Here is a 16786-nt window from a genome sequence, read left to right on the forward strand (position 1 = left end):
TAAATACATACTTTAAATAAAGTTATGGAAGTTAAAATATTTCAGTGAAAAACTTGAAAACCAATTTTTTTTAATATTTTGTCTGTGTGTTTATATGTTAGTGAATTTGTTATGTTAAGGTATTTTAGTGATACTTTGGTGCAGTTATGAATATCTGTTAAATAATTAATATTTACGGGTGTACTTCATAAATTTATATACATAGGTAATAATGCCAGTGTAAAGAAAAGAAACATTTATTTTAAGAAATACAATTATAAGTTTAGGCCAAGATATTTATGTTCAGCTTTAATGGTTTGAAATTAAGATTTCTGTGCTTTTATGATATATTACAATTTATTTTAAATAATCTTTGAAAATAAACTTTATTTCACAGTTTTGTTGATCATTAATTACCTGATTTTATTTTTTTTATATCATTCCTTTTACTAATAACAAATTTTACAAGCTAGCATAAGATTATTTTTACCCTTTTATGTTTAATATCCATAAATATGGTTTTTTTATGAATTCAAAGGCCCAGAGTATTAAGACTTAAAATATCTGTATATACATATATCATTACAAAAAATACTAAAATGCTAACTTACAAGTTTTTATTATATGTAATAACAGTTGTATTTTACAGTTAACTCCTCAACTTAGAGTGATTTTTCTGGCTTTCCTTGGTGTTTTTGTTGCCCTTCCACTGGGGCTTCTGAGAAAAGTTGACAGTCTGACTAGTTTTAGCCTCCTGTCTTTGATATTCTATGGTTTTCTTATTGTCAAGGTAATTTTTTGTTTCTGTTATTATGCTTAGAGTGATAGAAGTAAGGATGGTTTGTATTTTTGTACTGTAATGCATTTTTAATACTATGCAAGTCCATTAATAGAATATTTAGTGTTTTTCCAAAGCTTCAGGGTTGTTCTCTAATTACTGTGAAACAAAAGTAATGTCTAATTTTTCAATAACTAATATCTTAGAATACAGTTCTTATGTACCAGTGCATTTTGATACATAATTTCGGTGTTAATCTGGTGTTTTTCATAATTGTGAAATGTTTTCAAATAACTATATTGTGTTCATTGTTGTTTGAAGTCTTTACGGACTACGAATGCATTTTTAGTTGACGTAGACTGACATTTTTTTTGTTTGACTTGATGTGAAATAATTTCAGAATATAATATTCAGGTTAAAATTAATTTTATGTGTATTAGATGTATTCCTATCATGAATTGCATGATGTATATTACTATGAAAATAAATCCTGGTATCTGAGTTGTTTTTTTTAAATCTTACTTCCTTTTGAGGCTTTCATGTTTTCAGTATATGACAGTTGTATTTAAGGCATATTTTAATAGAGTCCTTGCTTTATTTTTTGTTTCTTGGTTTAATAAAACACTTTTCCATGAAAATGTGTTATACAAAATGTTTTGAATTCAAGTGAAAACCTTGTTGAACCATATTTTCACCTATTCATGTGGTGTTTGCATTGTAGATAGTGTAATTGGAAAGATGCACAGTAAGCTGGAACATTTAAACTGTAATAATATGCATTAGTTGACATATGCTGCTACTTATAACTATTACTTGACTGCTTAGGTTTTATCTTTGCCCATCTAAGCATTAGTCTGATTTTTCTTTCTTGTTCCACTCTTTTATACCCCTCTCAGTTACCCATGGTGATAATTGTCTTGTGGTACTCTCTGCCTACTTCAATGTGCCCACTATCCTAGTACAGTATATAATCACCTTATTCAGATAATGTTATCACATTTTCTCAATAAAGTGTCACTAACAGGTTTTCTGGCATTACGGCCATTCGGAGATGCTTTGAACATTATTGTTATCTAGTTGATTTTGTAACATTTTTTATTTTTCTTTCATCCAGTTGAAAAACCACTTATGATTTAAATCCTGGATTATTATTTCCTGCTCAGAGTCAGTTAGGTCTCTCCTATCTCACTTTTAATATGTAGACATATATAAAAATCTGTGATGATCCTTTAGGGGTTCAAAGGCTGCATTTGAAGGCATTCCTCAACATTTTGGAGAGACTTTAGGTTGACCTTTTTTTTTTCTCTGTGCCTTTTTTTAATCTGTTGGATTTTCAGCTCCACCGGTGGGTCAATGGTAAGTTTATGGACTTCTTTTGGTTTTCTTCAAGATTGTGATGTTTTGGCCTTTTTCACAGTTGCTTTTGAGTTGATAGGTCTAGGATCAATTTCTTTTTTTTTCATATACAAAAACTAGTTCATGCTGGAGGGCTCACTTCTTACCTATGTGAAAGAACAGATAAGCCTTATCCAATACATTGTTAGAACTTCATTATTTCACCTACTACCATGAGGCATTTTCCTTATTCTCAAATAATATTGCTCCTTGAATTTGGGGATTCTAAAGCAGAGTCTGTGTACCCTAATGGGTCAAAGTAGGTCTAGGGACTTAAAATTCAACTTCAGTATTTTGTTTTCTTTCACTTGAATTTGTTAGAAGACTCTCAAGATTGCCAGTTTATTCACAATGAATTAGATTCATTGTTGATGTGCATATTGGTTCAAGTTTTGGTATCTACATTTCTCTCGCTACTTGTTGGAGTCTTAACTTTCATTGGTTTCTATATGGGTCATAGTTCCACCCTTATTCATAAGCACTGATTCCTGACTTCAGCTCCTCAGTACATTGGAACTCAGAATAGATTTTGTCTGTATCTAAGGTTTCCACTGCTTAGATGGATTGCCAGCAGCATCTGTAAATAATGTATACTTTCAGGAGTTCTGGGGGGCTCAGTTCCAAGGATTTGTGGATATGTAGTAATCTTTTCCATTTGCCCTGAAGTTCTGCAGATCCTTGGGTCACAATTTGCTGTTCAGTTCACATCCCCCACCCCCACTATTATCAACCCGGCTTGTGGGATTTCTGTCTCCTGCTATTCATCGAAATTTGAAACTTGGTTTTAGGGTTTTCTGAGTCTGGTTGGTCTAGGGATAGTGAGAGAGTTGGGATGGTTCTTCAGAGTTTTTTGTTGTTGGGACTGTGAAGACAGAAGTTTGGTGTACAGTTATTGATTTTTCTTGTCTGTATCAAGGCCTAGATTCTCCAAGTTTCACAAGTTAATTTTTTTACTGGGATTGTAGATGTCCATTGTAGTTGTAGTTGGCTCCTATTTGCAATTTGCCCTAGCAAAGGAATCCCACCACTATCAGTGTTTATGGTGCACAAGGGTCAGATATGGTAGTTTTGGGTTTTTTTTCCATTCAATTTCACATTGGCTTAATATGGGTTTTGCTGTATTGTACAAGTTTTCTCATCCCATTTTTGTGTGCACACACCAAAAGCCATGGATGATGGGTTACTGCTGGCAACATCTTGTCAATTATTAGACTATTACATTCTGATTCTACCTGCAGGTACACTCCAGACAGGCTTCTCGTTTGGGACTGCTACATTGTTCTTGCCCTAAGTCAAAGTGTCATCAGTCTGGTTATTTTTCTATTTTTAATCTCATTTATCAATTGTACTCTGCTGTCTCCCATTCTCCTCAATGCTCATCTCTCTTTTTGCCACTGCACGGATGGCTCTTTCTCTTCTGGGAATGTGAACATTACTTCAATTCTTCATGCCTTTGGGATGAGAACACAAGCAAACCTTTTATTGGTCTTCAAGTAACCAGGATGGTATACATCTATTTCTTTGTTTTTCCAGTTTCCTTATTTAGGATTATAACTACAATTAGGAATTCTAGAGGTTATGCACGATTGATAATGATTCCCTACACAATGTTCTTTTTTCTTTATTCTTCAACATGCAAGATCTGGGCTTCTAAGAAATGAGGTAAGTCATCAGGCTTTAAGGAGGTATGTGGTCTAGAACTCCTTATTTTTGAATTTTGGACCTCTTTTCTCAGGACTTGTCACCTTTTTATAGCTTGCCAGGTTCCAAGGGTGATGCCTGTTGTAGTAAGTTTATTGTTCACGAGGTTCTGTAAGACTGCCTCTCATTTTGCAATTCTAATTGATGGGTTTGCCTCACATTGGATCACTCAACTACTGGTAATTTGATGTCCAGTACCTCATCTTTGGGCCTTGACAACAGATGCTTTACATTTGGACAAAACTGTATTACTACTCTCAACCTTCTCTTTGCTTCATGTGTTACTCACAGTACAGAATATGATTTGCTCCAACCCATTGTCAGATTGCATCAATTACAACAGATTGGTGGCTACACCTGGGTTTCTGTTTCTGTAGCCCTCTCTAGTGTGTCCAGCTTTTCCACATCTTTTTAGGCTTTCTAGGTGAAGGCAGCAATGACTGGATATGATGCAGCCAGCTATCCACAAACTCAAGCTTCTAGCATAGTAGTTATGCTGTCTTTCACATGGCATTATGGTTTAATTTCTAAGGTTGAAATGCATTTGGCTCAGTTTCTGCTTTGTCTGATAATCACTTTTCTCAAAGGTAGTGACATGTATATTGACAATGTTGTATTAAGAGAAGGCTGAATCATTTTCAACCAGTGGTGGGAATCTTTTTATATGCAAAAACGGTTCGTTTGGGTTGAGAAAATATTTTACATAGAAGAGCGAACAACGTTTCGACCTTCTTCGGTCATCGTCAGGGATGGTGGGAATCATAACTCATTTTTTGAGCTATTTCTTTGACAGAGGTTCTTGCTTCATCCACAATTTCCATTCCAAATGACCATTTCAGTTACCTAACAAGTAGATTCAGGTTGTGTGTTCTCTCTCTACACCTTTTTGGGACCTTATTTTCATATGTCATGTATCCCCTTTACTTGCAGGTATATTTTTTTGGGCTGCTAACCTACAGACATCACCTGCCTGTGTAATTTGCATTGTTTGCCCTTAGACCACTTTCTCATACTTTCTATGTCCTCAGAATAGTTATTCTTACCTAATGCTCTGTCACACAGAAAAAATTTTTTTCTCCAGTTTATGGTAGGAGGTCCACAACCTTTTCACAACTCCAAACACAGAGTGTTCCCATCCTGGGTCCTTGGCTATCTGGTTGGTACTGGCCTGTAGTGATGATTAGTGATGTACAATTCCATTCCTGATACAGAAACTAAGTTCAGGAAGTAGAGCATATCTGTTCTGATGTAGTACAGATCCCTTGTTCAGATACCACTCTTATTGGAGTGTAGGATTCAAACTATAAGCAGCAGCAGAGGTATGTTTTGGAAGTTAACATTTTCCTAAATTAAAAATGTATTTCCAATAATACTTACCTTCATCTTCACTAAAAGCCAATATTAGAGACTTGGATGGTATTAGTCTTGAATAAGTTATAAAATTATCTGAATGAGGTGCTTATATACAATATCAGGATAGAGGGTGCATTGATGAAGGTGGGAGTATCAGAAGACAATTGTTGCCAAGGGCAACTGAGTGGGATATAAAAGACTGGAGCAAGTGATAAAAACCAGACTAGTGCTTAGATGGGCAAAGAATAATTGTAGGAGTGGAGTAATAGCTATAAGTGTCAGCAAGGTAATTATAATTGGAAATAGATTTTCAATTTAAGATAATGTTAACTTCAATATCATTCAAGGCAAAAGTTCTTAATTTCATAAGGAAATTTGTTTTTAAGTCTTCAATCTTGACTAGTAAGAGAACTGTGATATTTGCTTTCTAGATTGCCCCTCTTCTCTAATTTATTTACCACTCTTCCAAGAAGTATGAGATTTAATGTTAGTTACTTTGTAATATAGACATTACTCAGACAAATCATTATGTTGATACTCTTCAATCTTACTTGATTACAAAACCATAAACTAGAAACTCAGATCTACTTGCCATTCCCATCTTTCATAAATTGTCAGTAGTTTTCTCTGATATTTTATTCTGTATTATTTATAACCAGTTGAAAGTCAGTTTTAATCTGTCAAATGACATACATTGAATTACATTGTTTTATGTACAGAGAACTGTCTAATTTGTTTCCAATTCAAATTTTATTCCCAAGAGAAATGCATCAGTGAGCATAGCTGAATTTTTAACAGCTTTTATCACGTAGTTGGAAAGCCAGAAAAATTTTGATGCCTGTAGAACATTGTCTGTTTCTTACATATTATTCTATGCTCTTAACACATGACTTAATAAATTATTTATTGTAGTAGTAATATTATCAGAGGAAATTTGATATTTGAGAGCAAAATAAGTACTATATTTTTTGCTTTTCTTGTGCATTTTTTATTTTTAATTATAAATCTAACAAAAATGTAAACATTTGAAACATTGAATTAGGTAAACTTAGATTAGGTAATAATAATAAAATTTTCTCATACTATATATGGAAGCAGCTTGTGCATAAGGTAATTTGATAGGGTAATGCAAGTTAAGTATTCACCAGGTGATTTACAATTTCTATAGCAGGGTTATCAGTTAGAAACAGCTCAAAAGGCAATAAAACAGTAAAATTAAGTATTAATATATGTTTAATGTTACAAGCTTTAAGTTATATAGGATCAACAATTGTAATTTCCCATTATAATTTGCATTCATTCTAGATAGAAAAAGGGATAGCTGATTTTTTATGGTGATTATGAAGTTATTCAAATCAAATTACACTATATGAAGTTATATTATGGAAAATATCAGAATAAAAGATAAAAAAAAAATATTTTCCAAAAAAATCACTTGAAATATACTGAAGAAGTTTTTAAGGATTGCACAAATGAAATTTTAAAATTTTCAGAAAGAGAAGTAATTTTGATGTTAACATGAAAATCATTTGCATTCAGAGCAACCCTCTGACATCTTCTAATTATGGATAAGGTTTCTGTAAAAATATTTAATTACAAATTCTTATTTATTTTTTTATCTACAAAGGACTTTTAAAGTTTACTGAAAGCTTGCCCAATTTTATGAAGATAAAATAAGTACTTCCAGAGTCATAGTATGTATACCATCATAGTTATATAGTGGTTGCAAGGCTGTATAAAATACATGAGCTCATGGCAGTAGGGCTAAATATGTCATTAGTTTCATAAATTCTGCAAAAAAACCTCAAGGTATAAAAATGGTGAGTGACATCACTCTAGATTTGTTGACCGTATTTGCATAGGTGGGGTTCAAATTTGCTTGCTTCAATTTTGTACAAAGTGCCATTTAACATGGTATTTTATACATACCTCATTTATTGACTGTTCATTTTACTGTACATTGCTGATTCAGTGACATTTCATGACAGAGGAGAGTAAATACCAGATATAGAGAGAGATTTAAAAAAACAACTTAGATATGTAGATTATAGAAGTTATATAAGTATAGTATGCAAACTTTACAGTTGACAAAATATTCTTATTATTCACACAAACATCACCTTGCACTCTTACTTTTCAGGGTTTGTGTTAGTGTGATGTCTGCCATTTATAAATATATCTTGAATACAAATACATTTGAACACATCTAATTATTTTTTGTGATTTTATATGATTAAAAGTGTGCCACATTTTATGTAGATATATATAGTAAACTTGGAATTATAGTCTACATTCATTTTCCAGTACAGTGCTGGTCCAATAGAGGTTTGGTTTGGTTTGAATTTTGCACAAAGCTACATGAGGGCTACCTCTGCTACCAATCCATAATTTAGTAGTGTAAGAGTAGGGGGAAGGCAGCTAGTCATCACCACCAAATGCCATCTCTTGGGCTTCTCTTTTACTGACAGATAGTGAGATTGACTGCCACATATAATGCCCCCACAGCTGAAAGGGCAAGCATGTTTGGTGTGACAAAGATTCAAGCCTTCAACCCTCAGATTACAAGTCCAGTGGAGGACTTTGTGCACTATTGTTTAAAACAAAATTGTTGATTATTTCCTTTCTCATTATTACTGAAGTATTTTGATCCATAGACATAAAGTAACATAATGTTCTAATGTTTATTAACATGATCACAAAAAGAGTCACTTTGGAGGTTGTGATAAGAGAGTAAATATAAAATAGCTGAATCAATATTACACTTTTATTAATTATTTTGTATTTAAATAACATTTGTGATAGAACATTAATATTAAAGCCAATAAACACTATTACTTTTACACTTGTCCTTAGAAACTAATTCACTCTTGTAAGTTGAATAATCTAGCAATTGTGTTGGATGGCTTAGCATATAAAAAAATCACAGAAAAATAATATAAAAGATAAAGATTGTATCCAATTCTGGTATTTACCTAATCTCTTTATATTTTTAGATTATAGCAGAAGCTACTCCAAAACTGTTTTCTGAAATTATGTGGAATGAGGTGGTTTTATGGGAACCTTCAGGAGTATTACCATGTCTACCTATCTTTTCGATGGCTCTGTCTTGCCAAACGTAAGTTTCAGTTTCATGTTACAAACTTAAAAAAAACAGGCTGATTTAATTTCTGAAGTTCATTTGCTTTTATAAAATATAGTGTGTGTGTGTGTGTGTGTATATATAAAACTTGTATAGTGTTCACATTTTCCCTATTAAATGCTAAAAAAGTTTATTTTTATTTTCTCTTTTCTTATTTTCATCTTTCGAAGCTCTACTCAAATAAGTGGTTGAGTCTAACAATGCAAAATGCATATTTTTTCTTTATGTTCATTGGCCTTATGATTTTGGCCAGCAGTGTGTGTATATATATATATTTGCAGTAGAGTCCTTAAAACATAGCTTTTTATAATTAATCTTCAAAATTCAAATACAGTGGTTCTGTTTTTACACATATGATAAAGATAACACTGTTGCCATGTTTTTATTTCAAAAAGCCAACTACTAACTTTGCTGTAATGAAGTTACTTCTTTCACACCACAGTCAGTTGTTTGAGATTTTCGATACACTGAATGAGCCTTCTCTCAAGAGGATGAATACAGTTGTTAGTGGTGCTGTCAATATGTGTTCTACTGTATATGTACTGGTGAGTAATCTGCTATTATTCATATATAATGCTCATTGGTATTAAATGTAGGTGTGAATAAGCAGATGTAAATTGGATGATTTAGCTTTTATATCACTATGCTAATGATGAGTGTTCATTTAATCTTCATTCCAAATTCTGTGATAAACTGAGATAGATGCACTGTTTGCGAATAACCAGATCAATATAGCTGGAAAAACATGATGCATTTGTGGAAAAAGTTTTATTGAAAAAAATGGAAAAAAAAAATAATATTTTTGATGAAACAATATGTATAAAATAAAAATTTAAAAGAGATTAACTGTCACAAAGAAACATCACCTCACCAGTTATACAAGAAAATACACTAGTTTCCTTTAAGAAAATGTACTGCCACCTATTTCGAGGTACTCTGTGTTTAAATATAGTTATTATTCTTTAACTTTACTTTCATTCATGAATAAACCTATTTTGTTCACCTGTGTTATAATTTGGATTATACTGTGGATTTTGGTAGATGTACCCGTTCATATGGATATATGTGTGTGTATAAATATATAAAATTTCAAAAATCTAAGAATCCTTTAATTTTCTTTACAATTCATAGTTATAGATATAAAACCTGGTATAAAGCCAATACATATAAAAAACAGCGGCAGCAAATGAAGCAAACTTTAAAAAACAGCTAGAAGATTTGTATGTATGATGTATCAATATGTGTGTGTAAAATTTAGCTCTTAGTTAATGATTGTTTTAAAAATTAAGCACATTTTTTTAAATAAATATTTTTACAGAATCATTTGGAATATGCACACTGTTTACCAAGAATCCATTATTTCTTTAAACAATGAAAAGCTTATAAACCAAAAACTGGTTAATTTTTATCAATAAATACACACACACGTATCTGGTAAGTGCGAGATAATATGTAATGGGAAAAAAATAGCTTGTATGAAATGCATTATTGGTCAATATAATTTTAGTTTCTTGTGGAATAATTTGAATTTTTTTATAGTTAAGTGTTTGTTATCTGTGTTCCACTGCATATCATAAATCAAATGACTGTTGATCTCTTACTAAAACTACTTTTTAAGTAAAGTTTGTGAAGTATTTGTGTACTTGTAGCTCAAATACTGTGTATTGAATATTAATTACATTTTATAAAGATAAAGTTAAATTATCTGTACTGTTTTATAAGTATATTTTTCATTATCAGTTTTGCTCACTCACTACTCTGTTTGTAATTATACATTGTTGCTCACCACCACTTTTCACTGTAATAGCTTTTTGTAAAGGACAGTAATGTTTATCTTTGATCATTTAACTTGACAAACTTTCCACAGAAATGGAAATTGGCTTCCAAGGACAAATGTAAGTGGATGAAAGGCACAAATGTCCTTTGGTTAAAAATAGACAAGGGAACTCAGTAGTTACATGATGAAATGAAATTTTTATGGTTATAATTTTTCTGTCTGCATTTTGAAGTATGTTTGGAAGTCTGTGAAATGTTTAGTATGTGGACTCTTCTACAATTTCAGATTTCAGAATTATTTTATTCATGGTACTAAAGGAAATGCCCAGATTCATTATGATTGCTTTTTGGGCTGTCAGATTCTCATTGTAATCATGGCTTTCACTTTGTAGGGGAGACAGTTTCTCTGGATTGGCATTGCTGTTCTAAATGCACTATTATGTAAGGTTTGTTGCTTCCATGAGGAATACTAAATGGTTCCTTCTTCAAAGTGTTGTGTTATATGAAGTTGTTATTTTTAAACATTTTGCTGTAAGAAAGAAGGTTCTATGTATATATATATATGTTCTCCAACCATACAACAACCCTTGACATTAATGCAATGAAATGATGAGAAATTTAATGAAGTAAATACATAGTTACTGAGTATTGACAGTAATGTGCTGTAACATTGCATGAATATAAAATGTGTATTAACTTTCTTTATTATAGATATCACAAGAAATAATTAGAATGGACCACATTTTCACCACAGCAAGGCAAAACCACTATTAAAAACAATCTTATTTACTCTCCAACTTTCCATTTCATGTAATTTAGGCATCTGATGGTCCATCATATGTCCTGAAATGGAAACTAATGTCATTGTTCTTTCTCATAAATGAACATTTAGTGAAGCAGGCTTTAAATCATTACATTTCCTGCCATTTAACATCAGTAAGGAGTATAGTTACCCTAAACAGTGAGGGTAAACTAAAGTGGATGTTACATTCTTAAAATCAACTAGCTGATAAGGTTCTCAGGTATCATAACTACCTTACTTATCTGAAGGAAATGTTTTAAGTGTTGTTGTTTTTTTGTTTATTATACTTGACAGGATGACACTCATCATCTCCCAAGAGTATTTTTATTGTTGATGGAATTGAGTGCATGCTTACTAGTCCATTTGATTAATCTCCTCTTCCACTGGTATTGTAAACAGTGAGTGGACATTATCATCTACAAGGTTGAAGTGGAAGCTGATTATACTAATGTATAAAAGTACAAAGGATCATATAATGGTATCCCTGTAAAATGTACAACTAATGGTGCCATTTTACTGGATGTAGATGTCATGTTCTCCATTATTCATTTTCACATAATACTTTCATCACTGCAATGTGCATTGTATTTCTGTATAAAAAGATTTAAGATTTTCTTTATATGAACATGCATCTCTTATATGAATACAAGGTGAAACATGCTCTATTTTTAAAAAAGAATTGTACTACTTTTGTCAGTTCATTAAACATGTTGTAGGCACAATTGGAGGTGAGTTATTTGTTTGCCTTGCTGTGAGTGGAATGTATCTTGTTAGGTGTCTGGCGTGTAGATTGATCTTCTGAAGTATACGTCTACTTGAACCTACGTTGATACGGCATTCAAATTTGACTTAAAACATCCAGTAATTTCAATGTAGTCATTCTCCAGTTACAGTAAGTCAGAACTGACATATATTGGTAACCTGTTTGCATTGTAGATGTTCTTTGAGAAAATATATAGTACAGCTCAAGTCATTGCTGTGATTTGTCAACTTTTTCTAATCCATTGGCTCTACACCTTCTTCTCTTTTTTAGTTGTTTTGTTTTAAGTTCTAGACAAGGTTCATGTAGAATATAGTGAACTTAAAAGGTCTGTGATTCACTTGCAAATGACAAGTGAAAATAATATATGTATATATATATCTCATAAACTGAATGACCAGTAGTTTCATTTCTGATCTCGTAATTGATAACAATATGCATGTCTTGTTTCACACTGAACTAAAGTGGGTTATTGACATTATTTTAATACAGGTTAGTATTACTATATTTTTCTACATTGTCATGGTTGTAATATTCAAGATTCCAATTATCCTTGCTTTTGTGCAGTGTAGTTATTATTGCTATGAGAAGAAAAAAATTTCCTGCACATAATCATGTACATTATGGGCTTAATATTTACATTAACTTTTTTATAATTTTGTAAGTATCAGCAAAAGTAAGAACTCTATATTGGAGAAGTAGATCAATACAAACTCTTACAATTACTTTCTGTATGATATATCTGCATTAAAGTTCCTGATAAAGAAGACTGTGTTTACCTTCTAATATTTTCTTTTTAAAGTACAGAGAGTTGAGTACATTATATTGAAATATTTTGAAAGTGCAAATAAAACAGTTACATTACAACCATAACTGACATAAAGATGTGATGGAACGACATATATCTGAAATACCATTTGATATTGTTTGATGTTTCACAGGTATTTTAATGCCACTGGAAATTCAATTTTTTAGGAAGGATTTGTTACATCTCTTTACAACTAAATTTTTCATATACTCAGTGTATTGAAATGTGTTCAGATTGATGTTGTAAAATTCCCAAGACAGGGATATCTGTTGAACCTTGGTATTGGAAATAAAGAATATTGATGAACTTAGGGCATCAGGTCCATCTAAGAAGAGACTTGTAACAAGTAGTATTACAGCCATGTATTAACAAAATTCTGACAAAACCTTTCTGAAAAGAATTTGACAGCATTACAATGCCAGCTATTGAAAAGTGTACATCTGGGGTGTGCAAAGATAGATTAACTCCCTTCATCCTGAATGAGAAGTTTACTACTCAAGACTAAAGTAGTTTTTCTACTGAAAAGAAGTAATTGTGACTTAATGAGTGTTAAAGTTGAAAACAAATGACATACAAGATGTGTGTGGTATGAGATGAAGGAGGCAAAGTTTTGGATGTGGTTATTCCAGTATTTATCAATTGAAGAAGCAGTACACCATTGACAAACTATTAACAGACAAGCATTTTTAAACCTGGCTGGGATCAATAAATCTGATGCTTAGAATTTTGTTGTGAGAAGGTAATGGGAGTTCTTGCAGAAAACCCACTTTCACTGAGTGGAAATGAATAACCCACCCAGTGTCCAGGTATGTGGAGAAAAGGAAGGCAGCAAGAGCTGTTTGATAGATGGTCGAGTGTCTGAAATAAAGCTTAAAACAGAATAGTTATGCATATATATAACTGTTCTATTTAAAGGTTATTGCTATTCTATTATCATGATCAAGGTTATAGGGGGAGACAAATGTTTCCTCCATGAATATGGGGAGGTGACTAGAGTGAGAAAAAGAGAGGTGAGTGAATTTCTATTATTTGATTTTTTTATATTAACTAGTAGCAATTTTTATAATCATGTTTTTAATTGGGGTAGAGTTTCATGAATTTTTTCCACATAACATGCTGGTGTTTAAAAGGGGGAGGTGATGTACTAAGTGGGAAGCCCTGTTTTGTATATTTTGTTGTGCTGTTAGCTAGTGATTTTTCATGTTACATGTTAACACGGATCTGTATTCTATAATAGGCCTGACAAACAGTTTATAAATGTAGAGAATTGTAGATGTCTTGTATCTGTGAATATAATAACTTGTTTTTCTGAGGTGCACTGTTCTTGCTAGTGGATGTGCCAGGTGATGTTGTTTAAGGGCCAAGTCTAGAAGCTTAACTGTTTGTGAGAGGGGGATGGTAGATCCATTAATAGTGAGGTTTACATTTTTTACAAATTTGAATATTTCATTTAAGCTTGTGTGATATATATGAGCTTGTATTTTTATCAGGTTAAGTATTATAAGCCATTTGTTGCACTATGCAATAATTTTGTTTAGAAATCTTTATAATTTCTTAGTTGTAAATTCTGAGTCTATAAAAGTGATCAAAATCACAGTATCATCAGCATATTGTGATGCAAACATGAGGGGTGGTTATTAACGAATAAGGTGTGTAAGAGAGAGCTATGGACTGAGCCCTTTGGTACTTCAGCATTAGAAGTGAATGGTTGAGAATTAGTGTTATTAATTTTTACTTTGGCTGTACAATTTTCAAGGTAACTAGCTATTCATTTAGCATAGATTATGGTTATTTTATACTTAATTAGTAGTTTATATTTAAGGCTGTTGTGCCATATGGTATCAAATGTTTTTTGAATGTCTAGGAAAGCTGCTGTTGTTGCTTATTGTTTATTAAGTCTGTTAAAAGGTAAATTTAGTTAACCTAACTAAGTGATCTGCTGCTTGTCTGATTTTCTTCCAGAATTTTGTACTTCTGACAGTAAGTTGTTGCTCTCTAATAATAATAATAATAATAACCTAATGGTGATTATTTGTTCAATAAACTTACCTATACAATTTAACAAGCTTATTGAATTAGAATTGAAAAGGTTTAGGAGTTCTGTCTGTTTTTAGGTATAAGAGTAATTATTACTTTACATGCATGAAGATCTCCTGAGAAGAGAAATATGTTAAATAGAATTTTGAAATGCCATAGTAGGTTAGGAGAGACATGTTTGAGGACTGTATCTGGTATTTTATCTTCACTGGGGACACTGTATTTTAATATTCATAAATGTGTTTTAATTTCTGGTATGGTAACTGTTGTTGAAATGTTGTGTGCCAGTATGTTTATAGTAACAATTAGGAATGTTAATGGGAAAGGTGAAAGAAAAGAAGTTTTGGTTGTATTTTATAAAGGTATTGATTTTTAAACATTGGTTGTGATTGTGATTGGTGTTGTTAGTTGATATGAAAGTGTCAGAAAAATAATTATCAAACAGGTTGGCTTTATTGACTCCCTATAGAAGCTATTGTGTTTTTGTACTTGATTTTCCCAAAGTCTCTAATTTCTTGGTGATGGGACAGCAGTAAGTCTAGATTTACAATGCTAAAATCAGAGGTTGGATTCTGGTTACTGGACACAGCAGATAGTTCCAGCCATGGAAAGCAAAGTGTGGCATCTTTTAATGGCTGAGGATCCATGAGTATAAATTTCAGTGGCAAAAGCCATACATTAACCCTAGGTAACAATGTGCAATATAATTAAGGACTTTATCTGGATAAGCAATAAAACTTACATTTACACAAATTGTTTTTATGACAAATCTCTTCACTTATGACATGTTTTGGACTTGCAATCTTTTGCAAAGGAAACTATGCTATGGGGCAACTGTAGAGATGCATGATCATCAAATAGGGTATTATTGGATGTGGCAACATGGAGTTTGGAACTTAGTTTCAGGGCTGTCAGAGTTTGGTTCATTTGGGGATAGTGAGCTAGTTTTTTTTGGATTTTATTCTAGTCTGTTATTGGCTTAAGAATTTGTGTTCAATCATTCTCATCTATACTCATTCCTAGATTATTCAAGGTTTACAAGTAAATGATTCCTCAATCTGATTTAGAATTTTATACTGGGATGTAGATATTCAAGTTTGTTGTAATTGACACCCACTTATACATTGTTATAGTGGTGGAACCTCACCACTGTTGTCAATGTTTTGTGCACAAGGGTCAGGTACTGCAGTTCAGGGCTTTTACCTTCAGAATGGCAAGGGATCATAACATCAATTCACTGGATTCCCCGGTTTCCTTGGGATTATTCTTCAATTTCAAGGATATAATTTTTTTTATGCCTTGCTCCAGGGAAGGAGTGCATATATCCTTGAATCCCAGAGTGTACACAGAGATGATGAGGCTTTTCTACACAATTTTTATATTCATCTTGCTCCTCAAACAGTGAGGACTTGTTAATCAGAAAATAATAAGGCTTCACTCTGAAAATTATGTTGTGGTGTATTGTGTTTCCTTTTGAGGAGGCACCTGGTCCAGGGATCCTTGTTTTTGAACCTTGGACTTCCTTTCTTGAGACCACTCCTATCATATTATCCTACTAGCTTTTCATGTTACACTGATGATGACAGTGGTTGTAGATCAGTTGTCTTGACCAAACTAGATTCTTCCAACAGGTTAGATGCTGCATTGCAAGATTCTGTTTCATTGGTTCTTATTTTGCAACTTTGATTGGTGGGTTGACCATTCATTGGCACACCTATTGCTTGCAAATTGGTCCCAGGTACCCCACCTTCATGCTTTGGCAATGGATACGTTCCATCAGGAACCTCAGCTATCTGGTTGGGGCCTGGCCAATAGTAATGATAAATCATGTAAAACTCCATGCACAGTACGTGAATTAAGTTCTTGGTAAAAAGCTTAACTGTTCTGGGTTTTCTCACTATGGTGCCAGTCTTCTGTTGATACATCCATAATCTATGCAGTTAGTTTTTGTATGAATAATGCCTTCATTGACCCCTCCATCTTATCAGTATAAGATTATAGCTGTAGTGTGAATGGAGGTATGGTTTGGAAGTTAAAATTGACTTGAAAATGTATTTCCAATAATATGTATCCCATGTCACACTCTTCTGCACTTCCTACTCACTAAGAGCTGATGTTAGAGACTGTGGATTGAGTCAGTATAGAAAAAGTAATAACTTTACCTGAATGAGGTGCTTATATACAGTATCTGGATAAAGAGTGCATTGAGTTAAGTGGAGAGTTTCATAAGATAAAAGTTGCAAAGAGCAATTAAGTGA

The 16786-nt window shown here is 32.5% G+C and overlaps 1 protein-coding gene across 8 annotated transcripts in view; it reads left to right on the forward strand.

Annotated features, from left to right (window-relative positions):
- Window positions 1-16786, forward strand: part of LOC143232770 (uncharacterized) — a 69110-nt gene that overhangs the window by 31640 nt on the left and 20684 nt on the right. For 7 of the 8 annotated variants that reach the window (XM_076468599.1, XM_076468601.1, XM_076468600.1 and 4 more), the window contains 3 exons: window positions 629-769; window positions 8200-8321; window positions 8788-8890. In XM_076468599.1, the coding sequence (XP_076324714.1) occupies window positions 629-769; window positions 8200-8321; window positions 8788-8890 (366 nt within the window). The remainder of the gene's footprint in view (window positions 1-628; window positions 770-8199; window positions 8322-8787; window positions 8891-16786) is intronic. The other variant, XM_076468604.1, reaches the window with a different exon arrangement.

Source organism: Tachypleus tridentatus, chromosome 11, assembly GCF_004210375.1.
Source record: "Tachypleus tridentatus isolate NWPU-2018 chromosome 11, ASM421037v1, whole genome shotgun sequence".
Taxonomy (NCBI): Eukaryota; Metazoa; Arthropoda; class Merostomata; order Xiphosura; family Limulidae; genus Tachypleus; species Tachypleus tridentatus.